Raw genomic sequence first — 27,013 nt, 5'->3', positions numbered from 1 at the left:
ACAGAGCTTTCAGAGAGTGAAGGGCTTAAAATTAAATATGACTACATGTATTAAAATGATCATTTCAAATAAAGGAATTCATTACCTATTCACCTAGTTGACACACCATGCTAAGGCATTTCAGATGAAAAGTGATAAACAGAACTATTTTTTTTTTTTTTTTACTAGAGGTGATAACTTCAGGGCTTGCCTGTCACATCACTGCTCTGATTGGAACTTCCGCTTTCAATCAGCCTTACAAGCAAACTTGGCACCATTTTAATCCATCTCTTATTCTTAATATGTCATAAAAGATACCCCACTTATTGCTTCTGTATTTTGTATGTAGAAAGAAAGCTGTGAAAATAAACTCAGAAACAAGAAAAAACTATTTAAAAAGTAACAGCATTTTATAAGACAGGTTTTATTACTGTAAAAATTTAGCACTGTTGCATTCCTTCTAAATAACTGCTTTCATTCCAGACCAAAAGTCTTTAAAATACTATCAAATAGCCTAATAAAAATGAACCATGTCTCCCAACAACTCATTGCAAGATTTTGAATTATTGCAGGAGAGACTTAGCACCTTAAAAAAAAAATGCTAGCCAGGTATATTTTTTACCAGGAAGCCCTACCTCATTATGAACAAGTAATTCGTATTTTAATTGTATTAAATATCAAAACTATTAGCTATCAATGTAGTATATACAAGATGAGATCTTTACTTTAAGGTGTTGGCAAGAACTGTAGACTTAAAACTACCAGGAAGATTATTATTCCTTCAGTAATATGCAGATGACATTTTTATCTCAAAAATGAGACAGTGGAAAGAACTTTTTTTTTTTTAATATCTTAAAGAACTTCTTTTGCCTCATGCCCTTGATTATAAAGCCCCCTACTCACCAGAAATTCCACGTGGGTGTTTTGAGTGAGCATTAAATATTAATGATTTCCCTCCCCCAGTGGCAGGGTCTCTGCTTCTGCATTCTTTGGGCTAAAAAGCTATCGTTCCCTGCTTCCTTGCCGCAGAACATTGTGGCAGATTATCTTCTTCAGAGAAGGCAGAAATGCCTGAATATGAACCTTGAGCCCAAAGCTCATGAGAAGTTTTCAGTGATTTTTTTTTTTTTAAAGATAATGTTCTCTAAAACAACTATTTGCACCAAAAGTGTGCATTTTGAACAACTTAATATATCCTTGAAAGCCAAACTTCCTTTATCCAAATTAAACTTTGAATTCAGTCAACAATTACTTTTCTTGTTTTGAGTGAAAAGTAACTATTTCTGAAGGAAACTCTGTGTTCCAATCTCCTTTGTGCCATACCAGATGCCCCAGTTCACCACATCACCAATTTTAACCATACGGCACTGCATTTAAGGCAATGTGGATCATAAAGCCTTAATTGTAGTCGGACTGAACTCTTAAACCTGTCCTACAGTTACAGGTGCTGTTCATATCTGCATAAGTCATTGTTTGTCAGTACCTTTTATTTTATTGTTATTTTAAGTGGCCAGGGAAGTTTAGTCCGAGTTAGTAAGTGTAACTGGGAAGCACATAGCGGGCAAGGTTAGAGGAATTGTTTCAGAATCCTGAATTCACAGATGGTATAATGAGAGAAATGTTGCAGGTGAAGATTGTTTTCATAACATGTGGCACAGAAATGCTCACACCAGTAGTTTTCAGAGCACGGCACAGCTGGCCAGATGCTGATTTCGGTTACCAATTAAATAACTTTGCTCTGTGACAGGAGCCATCTGTTACTGCTCAGGGTTCTGCTCTTGCTAGAGTTTCATACAGACCTTATGCCTAAAGAGTTTACTAAATGTACTGTGTCCTAGCTTGGGACTCTCTGCCTTCTTTTTCTTGGCTCCTTTAGTTTGGGATTCTGCCGCTGTCTTCGGAGCAGGTTGCCCACCATGGCCTTTTTCCGCTTTCGATCCCTTTTGTACAACAGCATTTGAAGTTGAGTACTTATTGCAAAGTTCTTATTAGGTTCATGAAAAACAAACACTCATACATGTTGTATTAAAAACAAACATTTCCTTTTTGCCCTGGAAAACAAATTATGTTTTCTTCTAATTACTCAGTTCTCCTTAGACTTTCTTTCACATGAGTAGTGAAATAAATATAAAAGCTAGGGCAATCCAGCTGACTCAAAATAAAACCACAATTTGCCCCCCAAATTCTTCATTAAATTGAGACCCAAAGCCCACAAAGACTGAGACTTCTGTACTTTAAACTCATGAGTAACCAACTGAATTTTGGATTTATATGTTTATAAAAATCTTTGAAAATACCTTCATTCTTTTTATTGCAGTATTATAGGCACTTTAGAATGTTTTGCATAATGCATTATTTAGGAAAAGGGAAGTATGAGTATTCATGATTATGCTACATAAAATATTTCAAATCTGCACTAATGTTCATGAAAAGTTAGAAACAGAAGTATCAGAAAAATAACAATGACAGACCGATACTGGAAGTGTTGAATCAGAACGCACTGCTTCCTTTTTGTTGCATTCTAAATGTTTGCAGAAGGCACTTGTTTTGGTAATCATCGCCCACTGACATTAGAGACTGGATCTCTAAAAATCTAGGCACCACGTTGAAAAATCCACTAAAGTGCTATAAATTAAAGAAAAACATTGATATTGATGTCTAGATGGAAAAAGCAGCATCAGGCTATTTTTAAAAAGACTACCTGCAGCTCAATGCAGAATAAATTACTCTACATGGTGGGCAGGGTAGAGGTGGGCCAACTCAAATACATGACTTTTCTACAAGTCTCGGAAAAACTTGCGTAACATTTGCTAAAATATTCCATTTGACTTTTCACAGCATTGGAAAAAGATACATTTCCAAATTCAAGAACCTCTTCAAAATGTCACTGTTCAATTTTCCTCCCCCCTAAACTTCAACACAACCCTCTGGATTTATCACTGCAGGAAAAAAGCTTAAGTTTTCATGTTCTGAACAATAAGGGTTTTTCCCCCCCCTTGTTTCCCCATCATTTTCACCTTTTCAATAATAAAAAAGGAGGGGGATACAAAGCCACAAGTATCCAACGTTGCTTAACTGAGCTTCAATATAAACAAGTTAACACAAGAGCCTGTTCTATGGTAACTGCGCTGTACATATGCCCATAACATATGACTAATCACAACTAATATGGGATAGTGTTCTTCAGTGTTTCACATTGTCAGGCTTTAAAGCAGTAAGATATTTCTGTAATTACCTAGTACGAATGAGGATGTAGTATTTCCTTTACTTACTGCTTGCTAGTGTCCTTGCTAGATCTCCCTTAGGCAATTTATTTCCTGATTAATTAAGAATTAGGCCAATATATAATGAAGAAATAAAAATTTTAAAAATTATATTTCAGTGACAAATGACTCAAGTGTTCACCCTCTGGGTAATTAGCTCATCCCTTTCAGAGCTTACTTGCTTTTTTTTTTCCACACTTGAACAAGGCAAAAATAAAAGCTTCCAACCAGTAAAAAGCTTTAAAATGATTTGACAAAATTTTCCAGGAACTATGGAAGCATGAAGAGACCCCCAACTCCAAAGAAACAATCAGCCTACAGTATTTACAATGTGAAGTACCAAGCACTGTGGTTGACCACAACTAAAAGGGTAGGAGGAAAGCTCCAGAGTACAGAATGTAACACGTATGAGCACGTGAAGTTGAGATCTTGGTCTCAAGATTGTTTCATTCAGTGCAATTACATGCTTCCTACAAAGAGCTCTGTACAATGAAGAGGCTGTGGCCGGTCACACAAAATTGGCCATTTTCCCCTGCAGTACTCTGTACCATTCTCAGTATTCCCAAACATAGAGTGATGCGGGAACAAGTCAGGATCTGCTACAGAAGGGTCAAAGAGGTGGTCTGGTCCCAATGCCACGTTGGTTAGTATAAACTTGCAAAGGATCAATTAATCCAAGGAAGTGTGACTAAACTTATATTAAACTCCTGTGTTTACACAGATGAAATGACAGTCATTAAGGGTGTGCCCAGGCTGCTGAAAACACACATCCTTAGCCAGCTGATTAAAGCTAGAGGCACCACTGATGACAGCACGCTGCTACAAAACCCACGGAGCTCAGCTTCGCTGATGCCGCACACCTCTGCATTTCAGCAGGAGGGAGCGTGCTGCTGTGCTTCGCAAAGCGGAAGCGTGCTGCGGCTGTTTCTCAGATTTACGAGAAAGCTTGTCTGTCCTCTGAGCCATGGGAGAGCACTGCTGAGAGACCCCGGGAATGTACCACCCCTTGTGTGACAAAACCCAACTCCTCCCCACGAAGGGGTGCACGAGCAGCCAAAATGAACACGCGCCCGGACTCAAAGGCACGGCGGTCCCTGTGCCAGCCAAACCCCACGAAAGCCCCACAGCACTCAGGAGAGGCTCAGACTGCATGGAGGGGAAAGCCTTACTTACGAACACATCTTTACCTTCAAGACAGAAGTTATTTCTCAGGGGAAGCAACCATTATTTCATTATACATATCAGCTGAAAAATCTGCAGCTTTTCTATATGACTATTGATAAATTAATTTTTAATATATTTTTCCTTTAACATAGTGAAAATGTCATTCTCAGGAAGGTAGTGAAGATAAAGGAATTCTTCATAAAAACCAACTCCCATTTAACCTCTCTATAATGAGTTTGCATATCCTGCTAGTCATCTGGGTTTGTTTACCCTCACAGGTGTGATAGCACACTACAACCCAACAGCGTATTTGGTTCTGAATTACGGTACGCATGCACCAAGTCACCTGTTACAGGAGCACATGGGTGCGCTTGATAAAGTCAGGTATGCAAACAGGACTGAACAACGGGATTTTTCAGAAATTGTTGAAAGAGCTACAAGTCTCACTGAAACAGTGCAATTTGATAACTATGTTTTCTGGATATCTTGGAAGACCTTAGCTCTGGTTGATGATTTCCAGAGTTACTGAGCTATAATCAGGGAGTGATGTGTATCCCCCATGTACTCACCAAGCTTTCTAGAAAGACTGAATTCACCATTTTAGTATCAGGCTATATAAAAAAATTGAATGGGACAAACCGGGTAAAAAATAGGATAGAAAACAAAAATGTTGATGCCTAGAGTGATTTTGGCTACCTAATAGTTGCATGAAAAGACCATTTCCTTTTTTAGGGTTTTATTCTTTATGTGTTAATTAAATTTTATCACAGGCATTGCAAGAAAAGCTTTAGTTATTATAGTCTTAATAATGTGTAAGGACATTTAATCTGGAAGCTCCCAGTTACGCAGTCAGCGATATGCCTGTAAGCCACTGAAACACTAGAACACAGAAGGCAGCTTAATACAAATTGTCTCACTTCTGCTTCTGTTGAAACTATTTAAGTTTTGGCCCTAACAGAACAGGAAAAAAGAGGAAAGGAGCAGTCTTTAAACACCTACATTTTTCAAGATTAAACTTAAAATTTTTTTTACAGTTTAAGATTTTCTGCTTTTTTTTTTTTACAAGTTTGTTAAATACATTGGATCAATCTGGTATTTTCAATATCCCTAATAGCAAATGAAAGCTATAATAATGAAGCTTTTCTGAAGTCACATATAAAGGCCCATCACTGCTCATGGATGCTAAAAACAAGTTTCCTTTTGCCAGCGGATCCAAGAACAAATGGTTTGTAAAGAAGAAAGCAAGACTCCACATCTGCCAGTTACATGGGGGAGCGTTTCTCAGACTGATTCTGTACCTGCCCATCCAATATGGATTTCAGTTCCCAGTGGGAACATCACACACACTTGTGGTCAGCCTGATGCATTGTATTAGAACAGCTTGAGTGTCCAATCTGCCCCACTTTAAAAATCCCCTGATCCTCATCTCTGCATGTCAAGGGAAGGATCCTGAGCAGTTAGGGAAGGACAGCTCTCCCTGCGAGTCCCACTCCTGCTCAGAGGAGCTCCATCCTCTTCCTGGGGTTTCAGGTGCTGCATAGGAACAGCCCACCAGCCCTGACCATAGCACAGTCCATACAGGGGTACTTCAGCCAGAAGAGTCCCAGCGTGGAAAATGTTGGGATCTCCTGCTTTTTATTGATTTCAGTGGGAAGCTGATCCTTGCCCACCCTCCTGCACCCCAAGGCGGGACCCAGCAGCAGCTATGGAGGCAGGAGGGTGGGAGCAGGCTCCTGCCCACCTAGCCACAGAGCTGCCGCAGGCTGGGGGACCTCGCGTGTCCTCCCCACCGGGACATGGCAGCTCCAGCGGGTGTGAAGAGAGATAAAGGAGACATGCATGTACACAGCTGGGAATGAGAAACCAGAAGCTTTGCACAGATCTATGAGCAAACGGAGCTTTCTGTGGACTCAGGAGGATTCCACTGCAGGGACCTATAGTTTTAGATCAAGTCAGAGCAACAACCAAAAGCGTTACCAGGTCACCATCAGCCTTGCAGAAAATGCTGCAGTTCAGATCTTGATTATAACACATGATATGAAGAATTGCACTGTTTATGCTCATCTTACTTTCAAATTTATTCAGGGGGAAAAATATTTTAAATTACTTCATACGATAGCATTAGTTGGGTAAAAAGCAACACAATGAAGAGAAAATACTTGTAAAAACATCTAGTGACCAGTGACAGAATGAGGAATCTGCCTACCTTGTCTTCAGAATCACCTTTGGCTTCAGCTTTGCTTGGAGAGACCTTAATTGTATTTGAGAAAAACAAAGTCACACTCAACTCAGTCTTTCAAAAGATCTGAAAGATCATATGCTTGAAACTAGCGGGTTTTTTCTAGCACAAAGGTGAAAGAAGTACAAATATTGCTTTCCCCCCATGTGGGAAAATTTATAATATAAATGTTTCTCAATAACAACTTAAAGTCAACGGCTAAAATGAAAAATATCTGGACCAAAGATATATTATTCAAGCTTATACATCCAATTAATCCATAAAAATGAAATTTTAGAGATATTACAAAATAAAGTTTCATCACGCAGAAAATCCTTAAGACAGCTAAATACCTCCAGGTCTACAAGTATCTATGCAGAAGAGGAAGTTTCCAGAGTAGGTCATCATCATCTGGTCATAACTGCACTGTACCTACACATCTCACTTTTCAAGTCATTCTCTAAGGCATCTGTTTGTCTTCATTACTTCTCAGTGCCCGTGACAACAGACATGTTGCATTTAGCTCAACATGTCCACTTGGGATTTTTGTAAGCAATTGAAAGCATAGCCTAGAGATGAAAAGGAAACACAGAAGCTTACCAGTGTTTTAAGGAAACTCATGACGGAGTTATCTCCTGCAGCAGCTGGTTGGGGGTTATCCTGTTTTACCTCTGTCTTTTCAGGTTGCTCAGCAGTGAGAGCGTTGACACCTGCCGAGTCCTGCCGTAGGTCTTTTTGGTTGCAGTCATCTATCTCCTAAAAAAAAACAAAAAAAACAGGGGGGGGAGGCAGAGTTTCCTCAGCTCTAGCTTGCTTAATTTCCAGTGGAATGCAAAAGTAACTTTTGTGACTTGCATTATGTTGCTCTGAGAGTCACAACCCTAATTCCAACCATACTTCTCCAGCCTACGTATTCAGAACAATTGAGCATTTATACATCTCTTTCCCCTCTTTTCTAATACATTCAGCATTTGCCATTGGTTGGAGGAACATTGTTCTCAGCTACTAAGTGTAACAAACACAAGTAAAGTTGCACACAGCATCCCAAACAACACCGCTTTTCTCTTTTCAAGGCTGAACTTGTGAATAGGAACAAACGCTGAGATTTTGGCCTTTGACAGCTCAGTGTCTGATTGTACCATACAAAGATTGCTTCCGATACTCTGCATTCTGCAATTCCAGAAATAATTTTTATCTAGCAAAGACAAACATGGTACAGATTAAAGGAAGAAAAAGAGCAACAACCCCAAGTAATTCTTCTGAGCCAGATGGAGCTGCCTCCTCTCTTCCTGGAATTACAGTTCCCAGAGCCCAAAAATAGTTTTCCAGTGCTCAAGCGCTCACCAATATGTAAGATTAAGTTACTCAGTTTCTCTTTAGACACCTAAACAAGGGTCTTGTTTTTAAAAAAACTCTTCTTGGACCAGTTTTGAAGAGCTTGGCACCCTTTTATGCTGAATTTGCCTGTTGTTCTGGCCACTTTTGCCTCAAGCCTGCACAGGTAAAGCCAACACAAACACTGTGCAGGAGAGAGCAGCTTGAGACAAGTCTTCATGTCCCATTCAGCATTTCCTTTTTTTAATATTTAAGAGTACTACATCTGGCTAGTAATATCCGAGTCTTTTACCAATAATCCTCCTCCCTTTTGTCTATCTGTCTACACTGTAAGTGCAGGGCTGGATCTGTCAATTGTTATTAAATTGTGCCTAGCACAATGGTGACCTCGACTTTGGTAGGGAATTTGAGACACTATTGAACAGGCAATCATAGCAGTGCCATAATTCTTCAGCAGAAGTTATCACCCCCAACTATTCAGACAGCAGCACATATCTGGTCACTTAGGAAACAGTGACTAGAGAAGCAGTTGTTGGGATACGAGATGCCCAGATTACCCCAGAGGAAAAATCAAGATAAGAAATAAAACTGATGAGCCTGTCCAGGTGTCTCCAGTAAACAGCATCATTGAATCACTGCTCTGAAAGACTGCCTGGAGGTCTAAGTGACACCAAGGGGTTTTTCCTAACCTACCAATTAGACATAGTTGTTCGGTGCCGTTTTTACTAGGGAAAGATAAAATAAAGTTGTAATCTTGAGAACCTTTCCCAGTACTGGGCGATTAAAAACCCCCACAATACTTGCATAGGATTTGCAGAGGACATACATTTCTGTAGGTCACTAAAGGAAGGAGTAGATTAAACATGCATAAATGTTTTAAAACTTCAGAGGGCTAATTTGGCATCAGGAAAAATGAGCATGGAGTGGCCAGCCTCCATGCAGCATTTAAGGAGTTAAAATATGCAAGGTTTTACTTGCAAGAACAGACTTCTGTCTAACTCTCCACCCACCGTTTTCCAAGTTTACCCAGGAAGAAACACAGCACAGTAGTTCAGAGTGCTTCAACAGGCTATTTAGAAGTTTCTTACAAGGGTCTAACACACCACTTTGTCCAGCTGCCAGTTACGGGCCAGAGTGGCTCCAAGAACAATATGTCCCATGCAGAACATGCGCGGCCATGCCGGCTTCGGCAGCCCTGCTTCCAGGGATGCCATCTAAAGAGCGCTGATCATATGAAAAATGCTGGCTCTATTTCAGATATTAAAGGGGCAACAAAGGCGTGAGGCAAGAGACCAAAGAAGCAGGAGGCAGAAGGTACGTTGCTAAACAAAACTAGCTTCATAATTGAAGTACTTGATGCAATCAAACAAAAGTAAGCAAATTATTTTTTTCACACACACAAGCCCAAGCTCTGGTGTTGGGCTGCACTCCATTTATGAGGGAGGGATCTTTTTGCCAAGCGCTGTAGCGAACAGCTGTGAGCAGCAGCAGATACCACTTGGGGCAACGGCAGAGGTGAGCGGTGCCACCACGGGCAGCACTGGCTGTGCCAGGGTAGCTCCCTGCTAAAGCCACACTTTGCCCTGCAGAAGTGAAAGCTACTGCAGACTGTGCAGAGCTTGCGACACACCGCCATCCAAAAATCCCTGAACTCCAACTTGCAGAGCACAAATGGGCCCCGTAATGACTCACTACTCCACGAGGAACCCTACTCCAGGATTCCCAAGCCAAGGCTGCCATTAGCTACCGAGATACACCTCAGATCTGGACTTTGATAGATGCTGTGATCCATCTTGCACTTTCACGGGAATACTGCTGTAGGAAGGAACACAGACTCAGGCCATCAGCATATAAATCAGGGAAAGATAACGTGGAGTCCTATGATACCACATTTTCAGAGCTAGTCAAATAACTACAAAAAACTCTGTAGCAGCTTGCTGCATAATATGCTGCACAAAGCCCCGGAGGCAAATAATGACAGAAAACTCTAGAAATAACAGAAGAAAGTCAGTATTAGAAGTTAACAGATACTATGTAAATGTTTGACTCATTTCTTTGATGAGTCAAATTTGGGGGTAATAAACACCTTAAATACTTATACTGTAGTTTCAGCTCAGTCATTAGAAAAACATATCAAAAGAATGTATTCCTGCCAGCACTTTTGTTTGTATGAAACATGGCTCAGTGAAACATTTCAGGCATATAATTTATCTCTTCTTTGGCTTACATAGTAAATGCTTCATGAATTCATGAATTCTGTCCTTGTTTTAATTATGCTGTGTTCTGAATGTAGTTTTGTAGACCACAAAAATAAAGAGTGGTTCACCAAACACAGAATGTTTGTGCAGCTCTTAAGCTACAACTGTGGAGCCTCTCTCACTTACCAGCAATGCTGTTTGTTTTGTGTTGGCACTCAATGCAGGGAAACTTTGCTTTGCTTTTAGCTTTTACAGATACAAGTCATAATCCACCAAAAAAAGAAAAAGAAGAAACTGTTGGCAGCAATATCTAGATTTTTAGTATGATTATTTGGTAACAGTTTGTAGTTACTACAGTAACAGCAATTAAATTAGACTTGGTCATTCTCCCATCCTACATGAGAACTAGCAACTTTAGAGGGAACAGAAGGCAACTGTGCTGCAAGGCAGAGCCACAGCTTTTGTTTTAGAAATGGAGTTAAAGTTTGGCAACATGAGAAGTGTTTAGTTGATATATTTTTCCCAGAAAAGGCCCTTAACTCCTCTCTGCCCCCAACATATACTCCTTCTCATATTTCAAGAATGAAAAGCAAAAATTAGAGTCCAGAAATTCAAGGGTAAGGTTAAAATTTCACTCTCCCCTGTGATACAGTTCTGCCACACATTTACACTGAGCAACTTGAACCCTCATTTTGTAAGTCCTCAAAGACTTTTCAGTGGTACAGCTTTAAGCACACATGTAAAAGATGTACAGACACTTCTGTTAAACAGAAGACTGTCCTCAAGCAGGACCCCAGGCACCAAAAAGCTGTTGTGTGGGCTAGGATCCTGCAAACACTTACACACACCCCCCAAACATAACCTACAGCTGACAAGTGCCTGGGATTTCCAAATTATTCCCATTAGTGAGGTTCAGAATGTGGATAGGCTTAAGCTGAAGACTGAAACAGAATTCAAAATTAATAAGAAAGCTATTATTATTCATCTAAAAAAGCTTGATCTGAATGAACAGTGCTTCTAGTGTCTGTTTGAACTGGCAGAATAAGATTTAGATTATCTTGTCCTGTCCCCTGATGGTTGCTCATTAGAAACACTTGCTTACTTGAGCTTTCCCAATGTGACTATTTGCTACCAGCAAATGTTTAACTGACTTCTGGTTAAAGCTCTTAAGATTGTTATTTCATTACAGAGAGTTTCACACTGTACCACTTCAACAGCACGAACCGTGGCCTTTCACACTCTGTAGTTTGCAATCACAGCAAAATAGGAAATTATGAATTTTGCATTTGATTGTAAAAGTAACAATTCTTGCAAGCCACAGGCAAATCTTATTCTTTGTGTGTAGTAGTCAAAAAATATCTGCAGGAATTTACAGTGTTGAAAAGCTTCAGTCTTATAAGCTACAAACAGAATGTGCCAGTATGAACTGAATAGATTATTCATTCTGAATTATTCACCCTGTTCTGTTTATGTAATGAATGACTTGATATTCTGCTAGGTTGAGACCATGGATTCTTTAAATGCACGTATACAGCTGTCTGATATACTAGTGATGGGTGCCACTTTTGAAGGGCAATGGTCAAAAGTGCAACTACTTATTCTTACAAATTAATCTTTAGAAAAAAATTACAATTTATAAGTTTATACAAGAAACATGATCTTCAAATTTGAGGAGGCATAAGATAGAGAAGACAAGGTAGAAGAACAGAAGTTGAGGAGACTTTTGGGGACAGCCTGCAACGTCGTCAGTGCAAACAGTGAGCATTTGCGAACTATGTTCAACATAATTCAAAGCATTAGCAATCATACAGCAGTCTTATTTGTAAGCCTGACTAGGCCAATAAAAGCAGTTACTATTAAAATGCATTTACATGTAGATTCTGATAAGGGTGCCATGCAGCTAGTTTCATCCTCCTGTTCCTGACACTGGACAGGATTTGAGCTCAATCGCCGATTAGTGCACACTGGCACCTCTCCAGCAGAGCTAGCGAGAGTTATGCCGCCTATCCCCATCCAGGGGATGGACTTTTTGAGCGTTAACTACCTGAAAGTTAATCCTATAGTATATTTGCCGATATCAAACTTTGCAGGAAGTGTAAAATCTAAACTTACGTCTGTTTTCAGCTCCTTTGATTAGTGTTCTCTCTCAGATAAGTTACTTAATTTCTTACATCACATTCTCATCCTGTAAAATAAATTCCAAGGGACCATGTTTCCTTGACTAAAAAAAAAAATCACGATAGCCAAGAGTGCAAAAATTGCTACTGCATAATATTCCTTATTCTGGTATGTAAGGTATGCAACAAGCAGCTATTGCTCAAGAAGAATGACTGTTCTAAGAGTGGCACAAAATATGCTAAAGAACTTTGTTAAAACCATCCAGTGTCAAACTCCAAGCCCCTAAAGCATAAGAAACTATCTTACTTTCAGGTATTTTTGCTTTCATTTGTAGCTGGCTGCTGTTCACCATCCTGCCAATTGGAGCATGAACACAGCTGTCTTGCCCAAACCTTTGGGAGAAATACAAATGCATTTAAACTTGAGGTCTGATGCCAGCACTTAGTCATGAGGCAGACATCAGAGCTATTACCACTCCGCCATAGGTTCTTCTCCCATACCTCTATTCAGCCACCCCTGGGTGGGGTGGCAATAATATTGCCGGCAATAATTTTAAGAGCAACACCAATTCATTCACACAGCCATCATGACATCAAGTGGTCCTGCGCTATTAATATTCCTAAGAGGTTTCATTAAGAGTGAAATGGATATTCCTACTCAAGCACTTGCCTTCCCCTGTGGGACACTGTTTGATGTGCTCTGTAATCCAGCAGCCTCTTTCGCTGTGATGTGCCCGTCAGGAAGGTCTGAAGTCTGCCTTTCCTCCTGGGTATCAATTTGCGTTTTACTCCTTTCCTTTCCCTTCTCCAGTTTGAAGATCCTGTCAAAGAAGGTTACTTGTTTTGGTTTTGAGGTGGCCGCATCCTCTCCCTCAGGTGTCACTGATGCCGTGAGATCAATGTCGCGAAGCGATGCTGCTGGCGGGGCCCAGGTCAGGTTTTTATGTGCGCCTTCCTCCTGCGCAGCTGCCGCGGGAACCTCCACGCTGTCACTCGGTGCTTTGTTCGCTCCAGGCGCCTCTGAGCTGACATCAAGTTTCGCTGATCCAACTGATGAATCTGTAGCTGGATCTTCAGTACGCCCTGGTACAGACCATGAAAACGCGAAGACAGAGCGGGATTTAGCAGATGGCAGAGCTCTCCTGGCAGCGCTCCCGAGACTCTGCCCGCCCGCGTCGGGAACGGGGCTCTGCTCCATTGTCTTTGGGGAAGAAACGGCCACATTATCCCATGCAACACTTGCCTTTGCATCCACTACAAACAGAAGCATAAAACAGTAATTATCCAGCACAGCAATGAAGTTATACTGGTTGTACAATTAATCATGGTGACCTCGCTCTTTACTAAGCTAATTCTGAGACGCGGAACCTCGGGGAGGACCACCCAGAGTGCAGCTTGTTTAGAGACCCTGTTGTCTTGCTGTGCTAAATACGAGCTGCCGCTCATCTATCAGACCTGCCCATCTGATTTTCTTTCCTGTCGTTCCTCACTGAAGTCGGTGCAAATTTTATGTTCTCCACAGCCCCCTCTCAGCGGCCAAAGTCAGATAACGGCCCAGGTTTTTGACTACTTAGCCCAGTGGACATACTGAGAATATTTTACTTTCCCATTAAAATTAGTGATATGCAAAAAAAATCAATCAATTTTGAGATAAAGTTATGTACTAATGTATTGCATTTTCCTCTGTAAAAACTAAATGGGAAAAAAGAATGGAAACTGCAAGGACTGATTTAGTTTCCTGGCTTGCCAAACTCCCCACAGGGCTTTGCAGTCATAACTTATTTCATTCATTTTTCCAACACTGTTCCTTGCCTTGCTGCCTACTCACCATAGTGCAGTTTCTACTTGCACTGCTCTATTGTCTGCAGGTTAGTTTAAGCCTGATTTGAATACTTATAAATCACATCTGAGCTGGGCTTCTTATCCTTACATTTCTGTCTCTTTTTCCCCACAAACAATATGGTTCTTAATCGCATTCTTGCCCCCTGCACCCCCCCAAAAACTTCTCACAAATAATTCTCCCTTGTGTACACACATGCCATCACACTTTAGATGTGAAAAAAATCTTTCATCTTAAAAGTATATTTTATGATTTTTCTATTACAACAGCACTTTGATAATACAGCTGAGGTAAAAATCCCTAATACTGTATATGCAGACAGGAAGAGAAGGCTTCTGCTTTACAGAAGACAAAAGAAACAAGAGACAAAAGAAAAAAACACTTTTTGTATCTGTTTTGTGGACAGGAGACTGAATCGCAGATTATGTGGTGTGAAACCCCAGCAAACAAGAGGAGGCTTGTCGAGAGGTAAGCCTTACAGCTCCCCCTCAGCTTGAGCTTCTCTTCCCTACTTTGACTAGAATATATATCTGATTTCCCTGTCAATCACCACCACAGATTTCAAGGATGATTTTAGATCTAGTTAATTATAACTGAGAAAATGACAGTCTCAAACTGACTTGCTAAATTAGAATTTTAAAATTGTCAGTTTCAATGTAAAACTGAAATTATTTCAGATGATAATTGTAACAGTCTAGTCAATATTATGCCCTTCACATTTTACTTTAACAGAAATAAAACCTCAGATACCAACAAAACCTAAAATGCCTGTCATCCACAGCACAGATCTTCAGCGTTCAGTTTCATTTTTTAAATTCCTTTTTGAGATAAGGAAAGCGGAACATTTTTAGATCACGGCTTTCAAAACTACCCCTTAGCTTTTCACAGCAAAATTACCCCAACTTTCCACCCTCAGGGATTTTGCATAACACCACGCAAGCAGCCGCCGGCACCGTCCAACCCGTGGCTGTGCCCATTTCATACTGCCCTTCTGCAGCAGTGCCCTCACGTCCCGGGGCGAACGCAGGAGGAGAGCAGGGCCCCAGCATCCAGCCCTGACGGCCCCTTCCCCACGGCCTTAATTTGGTGACTGTGAGTCCCCGCTGGCCCCTTGTTTCACAGTTCAGGGTTGGTCCTGACTAGCAGGAGGCGGGAGCTTCCATAAACCCGAGAGATGAGAAGTGCCAGAGCGTGCCGGCATGCCAGCGTGAATCTCAAGTGACTTTACTGAAATACTTGCCAGCAGTGGAGGCAACAGCTGCCAAAGTAAGGGCTGCGGTGGCAGGATTCACAACTGTGGCCAGCATTTTGCCAGCTCCCCGGCAACTGGTACCTAACTACTCTAATTCTAACATTTTTAATCTGATATTTGCTTTCTTATTGTGTTTTGGGCATACGCAAGCATGCAGAGGGGCCAGAGCACCTCAGTACAACCTCTTCTGTCCAGGTAAATAGATTTTCACTTTTTTGTGTGCGCTTTAATAGGGAAAATTTCTTTCCCTGGATTCTCTCTGTTACTATTCATATAAGAAAATAACTCACACTGGGAAGACTCTTTGCCAGTAATATTCTTCTGCAATATTTCATGAGCACCTATTTCAACATACTGACATGCAAAGAAAAGGTACAAATAACCAGCTACTCAACCACCTATTCAAGCTATTCAGTCAGGGCCACTAAGTGTCAGTTATAGTTTCCTAAGCCTCCTGTAGTACTAACTGAAAAAGAACTGAAGCACTCTAACTTCTAATTATAGTTGGAAACTTGGGAAGGAAGCAAAAAGCAAACCCTTCCCCAGCTAAAGAAAGCAGAAACAATATCCCCTGGAAAATAATTGTAATAGATGCTGAACTTCTGCTTTATGTAACAGATAAAAAATGAAACACAGGAAAACTGCCTTTAGCATAAAAATAGGAATATAAGCTCATCATTAAGAAAACCAACCAAACAAAAAGTAGCTCATGAACCTATCAAGCTCCTTTTATCTCTAATTATCATGGAAGGAATGAAAGACCTGGAAAATATCACCGGCATGAGCTCTGCAGCGTGTCTCTTGTGTCAAAACAGTTCAAACTGTTTCAGGGAAAGTCTGCTCAGACACCAGGCAAAGCAGATCCCACCACCAGAGAGGAGACACTACTGTGGTGGGCTGAAGAGAAGTTTGACTCATGCCATATTCGCAGCAAACTGTGAAGGAGAAAGGCTTTGAAATTGCAGTATTTGGATGAAAAGTGCATGATATTTTTGTTTTTAGAGGCACAGAAGTGCCATTCTTTCCAAAATTATTCCGCAATCCAGAGGCAGAATTAGGAATAGAAGCAAAGCCTCCCAAATTCTAGGCCAGGTCTGAAAGGAGATCAAAGCTGCTCACTCTGAATGAGACTAATAATTGTTCTGAAACTACAATCAATATACAATTTACAGCTCTGCTGTGAGATTGCATTTCCTACTACTACCAAAACACAGGCATTTTCCTTTCAAGTATTTAACAAAAGACAGTCACACTACAGAAGATTTGTCCTTCCTTTCCATTCACTTCATCAGGATATGTTAAAAAACCAATACTACAACTGCACAAAGTCCCTCTTCTGTAAGAACACACTCAAAATAAGGATTTTTTTTTTTTTTGAAAGTTGCTAAATTAGACAAACATTTTTTCCTTGACTTAAGAAAAAGTGTACAGAGAAAAGTAATGGTTAGCGCAATGTTATGTCAATACCATTTCCCTGCTCAGAATTGCTGACGGACTTTCTTCCCCTCCCTTTCATATCCTTGACCTGAGCATTTTAAGCACTTCCATAGGCTGAGGATGAAGAACAGCACCATGTTTGCTGACACAGAATGAGACCAAGTCTGCAGAATTAGCACTGAATTTTAAGAAGCAAGTGCTTAGGTTTTAATAGACAGAACCAGCAACTAAAATGTTATAATGGACAAAGCCTTAAGGCGAGCACGGGCTTTAAGTTGACCATGCGAGCTGCAAAACTCACCACACAGGCATGGAATTGTTTCTGTTCATTATGGGACCCAATGTACCCAGAACCCCATGGGCAGGTAGCAGAGCTTGGAAAGCATCGGTGTAGAGTGCCTGCAGCAAAGCACCTATTTCACATGTGTTTGGGACCAAGATGCAACACTTGACCAGAGGGAACAGCAGATGCAGGCGGGAATTCCGAGGATGCGACTGACATGAAAGGAAGTTCAGAGCCGCCAGTCCGACATGAATGAAAAGGCTGCCCAAGCTTTTGTCAGCTGAGTTGCTTTTGCTAATCAGTGGGAGTAAAACCAGACTTCAGCCTGGTGCACATAACAGATGGCAGCCAAACTCCCTCAAGTGGGACCAAAAGCAATTCTGTCCAGCACTTCCAGATTGCCTTCCCCCGTCCTCCACCATAACCTGATTTTCTCTGAAGCTTGGTTTGCTCTTTTTATTCCTGGCAGCAGGCTAAGCCATGTACGAGGTAGGCATCTATTTTTGATGCTCAGTTTGCCCAAGTTAAATCCTTCAGATGGTTTCTTAACACATGCTCCTTTTCCTTAGCCTTTGCTTGCTAGTCTGCTTTCAGCAGTTATATGCACACTCATGGCTAATACTGACACATAGGGAACACATAAAATAAGGTCCTGTGATGTCCTACATGGGCAGCTTCTTACCTCCCGTCTTTTATCTTACTCTTTCATGGTGCCAGTAATTTTTAGCTGTTGAATGAGAACAACTTGAATTGGCAAGGTCTTCAGCATAGACATCTCCTCCTGTAGGCCACTAGCATGTGAACATGCCATAAAATAAACGCTAGGAGAAAATGTTTTCTCATGTTGTTGCTTTTGACAATAGAAAAAAAACCCCAGTTTTTTTGAAACTGAACTGAGCAAGCCATTAGCTATAAATATGGTTCTAGTATCTTTGACTATTTTGAATACAAGCCAGTTACAAACAGATATTTTACTTAGCAATGTAATTATAGTACCACAGCATTATCTTGTTCCCTGGAGTTCAGATAATCATGGAGACAATAGAGTTTAATGGCCATGAAGGAACCATTAAGGGCTACAAGGCAACATTTGGCACTAAGAAGTCCATCAGTGTAGGCCAGCACAATGGATTATAATAGCCCTGAATGAATTACTGCAGCAAATAATAGGCTTAAAAATCTAAATACCTAGCAACAAAAAGTGAATTTTCTAATTTACATTTCTGACATATTTTATAGATATTGTGTAGATTAATTTTTCCCTTCTGTTATTTAGAACTGAGTTTGTATCATAATGCTACAGTAGATGTAGAATTTGCAGATCTCCAAGTGTACCTCATGTTTGTATGGGAGACCCCCAAAAACCGTTGTGACAAGACTAAATGACTGAATTTTCAGATGCATTACAGAATTCCAAGACAAGACTTTTTTCCCCTTTCTTAAAAAAGAAAAAACATACTAGTATTCTTTTGCAGTATTGCTCAACTATTCCATGCAAATGAAGTTGACAGTACATTTATGCTCTAAGAATAATTTTGTTTTGCTAAGTTAACTAGCATTGTTATTTACCTAACAGATTTACTGAAATGAATGGAAATAGGGGAAGAGAAGCTAGCAGCAAGAATAGTAATGATCATTCTTAAAAAAAAAATAATGACAATGCATTGTGTTTTACACCTTACAGGCACACAGAGTTACTGCAATACACCCATTTCTGTTAGATACCGGCTAGTAGCAGAATTTGCCGAATCAGAATTATCCTCTAAAACAAAGGAGTTGCATCTTAACTGAACTTTTCTTCCTTGTGTAATCTTTCTTTTTACGAGCAGGTCATTGTTTTTACCTGCATGTAATTGCCACCCAAATACACACAATTTTTGTCCCATTTTGCATTCCTGATAGATTTCTGCTCTATGTAGTGCAAATTTCAGAGATACGGCTTTTAGTTCTGGCCACCTTCCCTTTACTTGTCCACCAACTACTTATATTACTTAAAGTTCAAAAAGACCAACACAAAACATTAGGAAAAGTCAAGATCAAATTTGCTATCCTTTTGCTTGCAAAGCAACATGTCATGAAGTAGCAGCAAGGGCACCACTACTATTTAAATGGCATTACAGGAGGAGAAGGTGGATGCTAGCGCTCTGTGCAGTGTCTGCAGCCCTGATAATCAATAGGAGCAGGAAAGGCAAGTCATGGAAAGAATCCCTAAGTCCACACATCTGTCAGCCTGTTTGAGCAGAAGCAGCAAATGTAGGGAACCAGTCACCAATCTGCTCACCCAGATGTGAAGCAGATGGTGACGGGGCTCTTCCAAATAGCATTACTTCCTCTGGTCATATTAAGTTAACTCTCTGGATTCTTTTTTCATTCTATTAGCAGATATAGATTTCATAGACTCATTTATCAACTATACTATTTAATGCATAGCACATGGTCAGATCACTGGCAATCACAGAAAAGCAAACTAACAAGACAAAGACCACAAACATACATCTAACACTATTCATAAAATCCTCTTGCTTCACTTGCCTTTTCTGCAGCTCTTTTGTCTTCTCCAGAAGTGCTCACTTTATGACCATAAAATAGATTACAGTACTATTTATTGCATTATTTAATCTTAGAAATACTATCCATTACCTTTTCTATAGTAATAACCTCTATCTCCAAACAGCACTTGCACTTTTATTTCATCAAGACCTTGATTACACTACACAAACCAGTGAGATTTCAATGGTATCTAAACAGTTAATGATTTTAGCTGCTTTTTAAACAAAACAGTTAAAATACAAGTAATATCAACACAGGACAGTCCAATTTTTCAACTTGCTACTCAAACTGATTTAGTAATTACATTAATTAGGTAATCCGTTTAAGTAAAACAATGCCATATGCTTCATTTTATATATTAAGAGTAAAATGTACACTTATTTTCTAGGTCTTCAGACAGTGTAAATCATCTGGCTTTTATTCACTTCCCAGAACTCTGCTGGTTTACACCAGCAGAAGCACACAGCTACAGGCTTTTATTTTCTAGTAGGCAACCGCTTAAACTGACCTCTTATAGCTAGATGGCATTAGGAAATTAGCCATCGAACAGAGATTCTGAACTGTAATCAGTACCATCTGCATATTGCCATACCAGTCTTTGATTATTTTTGCCTAGGCTTAGATTTTTGAACTGGGTGTAGCACGCTCAGAGGCTTCTCTTAACAATGAACAATAAAGTAATATTTTCTTTCCTTACAGATACTGGAGAGAATTGTTGGGGTTTATTCTATTTTGAAAACAGAGAGAAATCCAAGGCAAGGAAAACACTAGTAAAATTAACGCGCCTGAATCTGCAGAGCTGCGAACTGAAGCAATGCTGCTCCAAATGAGTGCTGCCTGAATGCTGCTCAAAAAGGCTCCAAAGCCAACAAGAGGTGGAAGGAGAAATTAATGAGGTGCTGAAAGGTGAGGAGAGACACACATGTCTATGGATGAGAGCAATTGCCCATGAATATGTGGAGATAACTTTTCAAAACTACTTGGAGCCATATTTTTAATGCTCAGACCATGTAGTTCACACCAGATTTTCAAGATGTCAACATTGGAAGTGGGGCTCAGCTGCTGACAGGCACCTTTCCACAGCGAGCCCAGGGCCCAGCCTGCCACTGGTGTGATCCCTCAAAAACCCGCTTGCTGCCCTGCTATGAACACCACCCAAACAGGTCTGAAATGGGATGCACATACCAAGCAGTGACTTACCCATACCCCCCCCTCCCCCCAACTATTCAAATTCTACAATAACACCCCCAGTTTATACATAATAGGGGCATATCTGTTTTATTTCATTAGCTTACAGAGAAAGAGAAACAAGTCATCACCCCCCCGCCCCACTCTTGTTGCCCTGGCAGTAGCTGAGTAATATCCAATACATCCTATAACAGTAACAGGAGAGAGGTGGTCAGGGTTACAACATCAGTCTCGTGACACAGTTTGAATAAATTCTGGTAAATAATACTGACCTTTTGGTCATAATGTTGTCAGCCATGCTGCATTCCCAGCTGTCACTTATCTAGCTCTATAAATTACTGTGCTATATCCTAAATTCTCTAGAATTCAAACACAGGCAGTTGACATCATTAAATTTTGTTTACAAAGATCTCACTGCAGATTAGATCTACTGCCTCTAAGGTTTACTACCTCTTGAATATGAGCAAGGTAAACTTCTAATATAAAAGGTACCACTAAGGCCCAGCTCAAGACCAGAAGTGGCATTTCACTGCAAAACCACAGGTCCAGAGGCAACTATGTTATAACAACATCACTGCAGGTATAATGCCTACCACCTTATGGTATTTTTCCCAGCCAAGATGAAAAACAGGACAGAAAAACTATCTGTATACATATTTCATTGTTGACAAATAATTGTTTGGTATCTTTGAAGTCAAAGCAATGCACCTACTCAAGAACACAGGACCAGAAATCAGAGAACAAGATGGAAATGTTTAGATTAACAAAAAGGCACTCACATTTCTATCATATCATTTGTTGAAATTGCTACTGAAAGGATCAGAAAGATGGTTTCACATGCAAAAACAAAAATGCAGAGGTGGTTTCTAAGACTTTACAATCTTGTGGTTGAGAACATGTAGCTAGGACTTGGATTTTATTTTTAATTTTATTTCATTTTCTGTAACCAGTTTGCAAAGAATTTTGCAAAATTTTCTTTTATTAGTTTTAACTGCTCAGAACACCCCCAGAAGGCTGAGTGCATGCAGAATGTTTCAAAAAAATGTCTTTTATTGCAGTCAGTAAAAGAAGTCCCCCAGAACAGTTTTCTACTCTCTTTTTTCCCCCCGCTCTTTCACCTTAATACATTATAACTCTGGGCTTTAAATAATTTATACCAATACATTTCTTTTGGGCTTGCATAATTCCATCACCCTTTCCTACAGTCAATATTGTAACAACATGGGGCACCTCTCAGAGTCATGGAGCTAAAATGCCAGATCAGCAGGGAGAACTCCTGTTGTGCCAACCCCAGGTATCCCTTGAAATGCCTTCCTCAAGCTCCTTACAAAACTTAAATCAAGTGAGACGCATGGAGCTCATTGGTAAGCAGATCAGTGTTTCCTGGAGCAATACGATAGTCATTTTTATGGCCCATTACTCTTACCTCCTCTATCCACCCCAAGATACTCCATTTCTGCAAAGCTTTGTACCGTTCTAGCCTGCCTGTCTTTAGGCATCATTATTAGGCAATTTGGGGATAGACCCTTAAGTCTAGGGCACATTACTGACTTCTTTTATAAACGGAAAATTCTAGTGGCTCTCTATATAACAGCCCAGTTTCTGTATAGTCCCCAAGTTGTGCCCACGGTGACAAGAGAATAGGGTTAGCAAAGCAAAGCAGCCCAATCAACAGCACAAGCATTTGCCTCGCAAAGGTTACTCCTCCAAAGTAGTTAGGGAATATTTTGAAGCTCAACAAATTTAGTTTCTAGCCTGCATAAGTTTACTTTTTTCAATGCATTCAATCCCCTTGTTGTTTTGTGTGTGGTGTTGGGTTTTTTGTTTCTTTAACAGTCTCCTACATCCCCTCCAGACTATCAGTTTCCACACCAGTGGATATTTCAAGTCTGGCACCTGAGCACAGCGATATCACATGGTAACTCCCGGCTAGCAGCAGGGATGCCATGACATTATTTAAAGACAACTTGCTCTTCCTTCCAACACATGAACTGCTCTCTTACTCCAGTCTGCAAAACAACATTTCATTGTGCCCCCCACAAACACAAAACCTCACTAACAGGCTGCTGATCCTTGCGTTGGTGCCGTTGCTTCATTATGCTCCTTTCAAGAGCCCCAATTTGTGCTCCTTGCAGCAATAATTCCTCCAAGGCTTGTTAGAGGCATTATTTCCACCAGAGCCCAAGCAGAGGTAGTTTATCACAGGACACCCTGAGGTTTGTGCAGCAACCTTAAAGGGACCAGTGCCAAACCACTCCTGCCCTATAATATTTCACACTAACCAAAATCTTCAGTCTAGAAAACTGCTTTTTTGTGGACCAGATTCAGAACCAAATTCTTAGAACAATTAAAGAAACAGCTTCCAGAGGACTTTGGAAATATTTTCCAATTTTATTCTTTGTTATCTTTAAACTTGCAAGTTTCTGAAAAACCACATGTACTGATTCACAAGCAAGAGCTGAAGCATGGCCCCATCTTTTAATTTGAGACCAAGCACTCAACAACTTATTGTTGCTCCAGTATAAACCTCTCTCTGCCTGTCTGATAGCAAAAGAAGTGCAAATATGCCACCTTTTCCCAGTACATACCTTCACCATTCATTGCAGGAGGATGATGCTGAACAAATGCAACAGATCCATTTTTCATGTTGTCAGGAGATTCAGATAGAGCCTGAAACAGCAAATAACACAGCTGTTATGACTGGGTACATCATGGGATTTGAAAATTGCAATAACCAGGGAAGATGAGAGTGGGCAGCTCTTGCTTACCTGATAGCTCTTTACTGTGCACGTACTGTCTTCTTCAGCTTCCTCTGGGATGCTCAATGTATTCCCCATAGTTCCTGTAAGGTGGAAGAAAAAAAAAAAAGAACAAACCACCCTTTCCTTCTCATTAATATGAATTTACTGCCTAATTCAAATTAAGAGACAGCCAATGGTGACAGACTTTGACAGGCCATTGAAATTCCAAATAAGCCCCACCTGCTTTCCCAAAGGCACCTGCCCTAGTCATTAGTCTGCACCAACCAGTCTTACTCAAACCCAGTTATGCATGGGGCTCACAGGTGCTCACTAAAAATGGTAGAAGCTAACAAAGTCCTCTTGTTTCTTCAGGAAAACTGGATACAATCACACCTGCATCATTAGGACTCAGTAGATAGTAACATGGAGTTAACAGCAGAATAAAGTGAAAAAGATGAAAATATATGAGTAAGTCACAGCAGCTTGGTGAGGGTTTATATTTTTGTTTTGTTTTCATTTTTAAAAAAAAGAAGAGAGAAAAGAGGCAGCATGTAAAGACATCATGCATGTAAACTCTGAAAATCAGGCCCTGTATGTCCTGCGGTTACGTATAACAAATCCCCTGGGGAGAATTCTCGCCTGCGGCTGTGGAAGTGTTTGGCCTGCTCTAGACAGCTTCACCAGTTGACTGCAGCTCACGGAAGTAACTGAGCTCCACTTCCTGGGCCAGTTCAAGCACTGCCAACACCGTAGCTGCAGCAAGTCAGAGACAACATGAACGAGCCACCGCAGCATTCACCTGTGGCCCTGGATGCGTTTTTCGAGCCTCTGGTGTTGCACAGGTGCAGCACTACTGATTCCCAAGCTAGGCAGTTTAAAATGGCTTGCTTACGTTTGTACCCGCTGGAGTTGCAGCTCTGACTACAATCCAGGCATAATCTTAGCTAGTTAGTTACTATTAGTCCATTAGATAATTCAGCACTTAGCGAGACTGTTCTGATTTCTTTAAACTTTTTTTCAGGACCAATGTTTTTGATTCAGTTTTAGCCTCTTGCCTATGTACCAGTACACATAAACCTGTTGGGATTTTTGTTTGGTTTTTTTCTTTTCTTTTCCCCTTAATTTAAAATACATTTATGTACTCTCTGAGCTTGCTCTGCTTTAGGACCATAAATTCTTTGGGGCCAAACACACTCCCTCAACATGGTTGAAGGGCAAACCAGACTGAAGTTAAGAGGAAGGTTCCTATTGACTTTGGCTCAGGATATATATGTGTATATATACTGTTAAAGCTACACAAATAAACAATAAGGAGAAACTATTCTGAGCCACACCTTGAAAGAAGAAAGTCTCCAAAGAGAGCAAGGCAGAGGGCTGGAGCCAGCTCCAACCTCAATGCTCATCCTGTTGGGTGTCCTGCACAGGCACCATGGGTACCAAGTGCTCTTCTGTTTTATTGCTCTGGTTTATGCCTGTATGAACCGGTGAAGCTGCAGAGGCATGGATGAAAGCAACTTCTTTACTGTTTTAACTAAAGAACCCTTGGCTATAGGAGAAAAGAAGGAAAAGAGTCGTTTTGCTAAGTCATGTTCACTAGAATTTGAATGCAAGAACTAGGGGCAGCTCTCCTTTCAGCCCACAGACCCAAGCGTCTGCTTCCAGCTACTGTTTACAGAGCTCAAACTGGTTGTGTTTTTTTCCTAAGCCCAATCTACAAACCTTTGCTTTACAGGGATGGTCCAGATCTGGCTTCTATTTTATGCTGTATCCTAGCTGATGTGAAATCCAAGCTGGGTCTCTCTCTGGAGATGGTTATTGTTCTCTGCTAAGTGCCTAGTGCCGTGCCGGACACTGAACGGCCCCCGCTGATGCTGAAATACGAACTGCAGTCATGCACTGCTGAGAATCACTGCATAAATAGTGGCTGTAGGACTGAGCCTTGATTTCAGAGTGCAGAGTTATTTTACAGGGATTTTATCTTCTCAGCTGATATTTCCACTATAAATCAGAAATTCTGATTTATGGTGGAAAAGAGCCAACATTTCCCCGTGGATGTACAACGGCCTCTTGTTCTTGCTAGGTAATTCTGTTTCCTAGCAACTTTAAGCATTATCCTATCGGAAGAGAAGAAAACAAGATTCAAATCCTACTGCTTAGTCTCGATGGTAAATTTAGTATCTGGTTGAATCTGGAGGATTTACTTTTGTTTTCCATTCACAAGGCTGCCTGTTTTATGCCAGGAGACAACTTAAGCAGAGGATGGAATATTTGCAGGTTATGTGCTTCCTTTTTCACATGTGCTGTAAAATCAGTACATATCTGTGGGGAGTGAGAGAAGCAAATTCCTTTTTTTTTTTTTTTTTAATTTTTATTTTAACAATGATTTGTAGCCTGATTCTCAATTACTCCAGGTTTCTGTTGATGCAGTTCTTCTCACGTCAGGTAAGTTATCTTTAACTGATACAGAGCAGAGATCACGGATTCTGATCTCTGGCATATTTTGCTCTAGGAGGGATTACCCATTCTCTACAATCAAGTTTATAATTCTCACTGAAATAAAACACACACAGTGGTCATGTGGAATATTTAAAGATTTCTACTCACCAGAACACTCTCGTAGAAAGCTGGACAAGACTTGGAGGCTATTTTTACTAGAAATGGGACAAACCTGCTACATAACCCTCTTGGGAATATGGTCTCAAAACACCAAATGAAGTTCTCCTCTATGCACATACATAATAAGTCTTCAGACTTTTTCCCTCCTTGCAACACTAATCGGTTATTGTATTGCACCAATTTTTGTATTGCGTGAGCAGTATTACAACTACACATGTGGCATGCTCTGGGGCAAAGTGGCTACTGAAGGAAGGTGACAAGTCTGCGGCTATTCCTCTGGGTGCAGAGCTCAGTCAGTGGCACAGCCTCACAGTCCTGGCCAAGATCCTCTAGTAAAATTAGGAAGATATATATGTAGGTATGCTTCTGCCCTATTTTAGAGAAAAAATGAAAGGTCACTGCCACCTATAGACAAAACTGAGTATCAGCAGAAGTGATAATAGACACGTACAAAATGGTATCAAATTTGCAGAGTTTCAGGTTTCCAAGCCAGTAATGTCACAGCTATTCAATTCTGCCATCACATCTAGAAATTGCTGCTGCAGAGACTACTGCATCTGATTGCACCCATATGCAGCTCTAGATCTGCATAAACGAGCAACTCCAGCTCGGTCATTAACATGAAATGGTTACATTTTTTCCCAAAGTGCTCAGGACTCTAGTTTATATGAACAAATCAATTTTTCTCTCATTTGAAACACCTTCTCTTGAAGCTAAAATTATTAAATGTGAAGCCAAGGAGTTTTTTGGAAAAATAAGGGACTCCCACAAGGCTCTCACTGGTGTCTCTCTTCACCAATGCATTTACAAAGACCACCATTTTGCACATGGG

General features: G+C 40.5%; 1 protein-coding gene across 1 annotated transcript in view; it reads right to left on the bottom strand.

Annotated features, from left to right (window-relative positions):
* The window catches only part of BCAS1 (brain enriched myelin associated protein 1), a 49,830-nt gene extending 26,169 nt beyond the window's left edge, over positions 1-23,661 (bottom strand). Inside the window, exons 1-6 of the mRNA XM_075721287.1 lie at positions 23,593-23,661; positions 23,413-23,494; positions 12,945-13,528; positions 7,225-7,380; positions 6,613-6,657; positions 1,779-1,919 (exon numbers count right to left, since the gene is read on the bottom strand). Coding sequence (XP_075577402.1) covers positions 1,779-1,919; positions 6,613-6,657; positions 7,225-7,380; positions 12,945-13,528; positions 23,413-23,494; positions 23,593-23,661 — 1,077 coding nt within the window. The remainder of the gene's footprint in view (positions 1-1,778; positions 1,920-6,612; positions 6,658-7,224; positions 7,381-12,944; positions 13,529-23,412; positions 23,495-23,592) is intronic.
* Between the last annotated feature and the right edge of the window lie 3,352 nt (positions 23,662-27,013).

The sequence above is a fragment of the Pelecanus crispus genome, chromosome 14 (genome assembly GCF_030463565.1).
Source record: "Pelecanus crispus isolate bPelCri1 chromosome 14, bPelCri1.pri, whole genome shotgun sequence".
Taxonomy (NCBI): domain Eukaryota; kingdom Metazoa; phylum Chordata; class Aves; order Pelecaniformes; family Pelecanidae; genus Pelecanus; species Pelecanus crispus.
The sequence above is the reverse complement of the archived record's forward strand: the minus strand, read 5'-3'. Positions and strand labels throughout refer to the sequence as shown.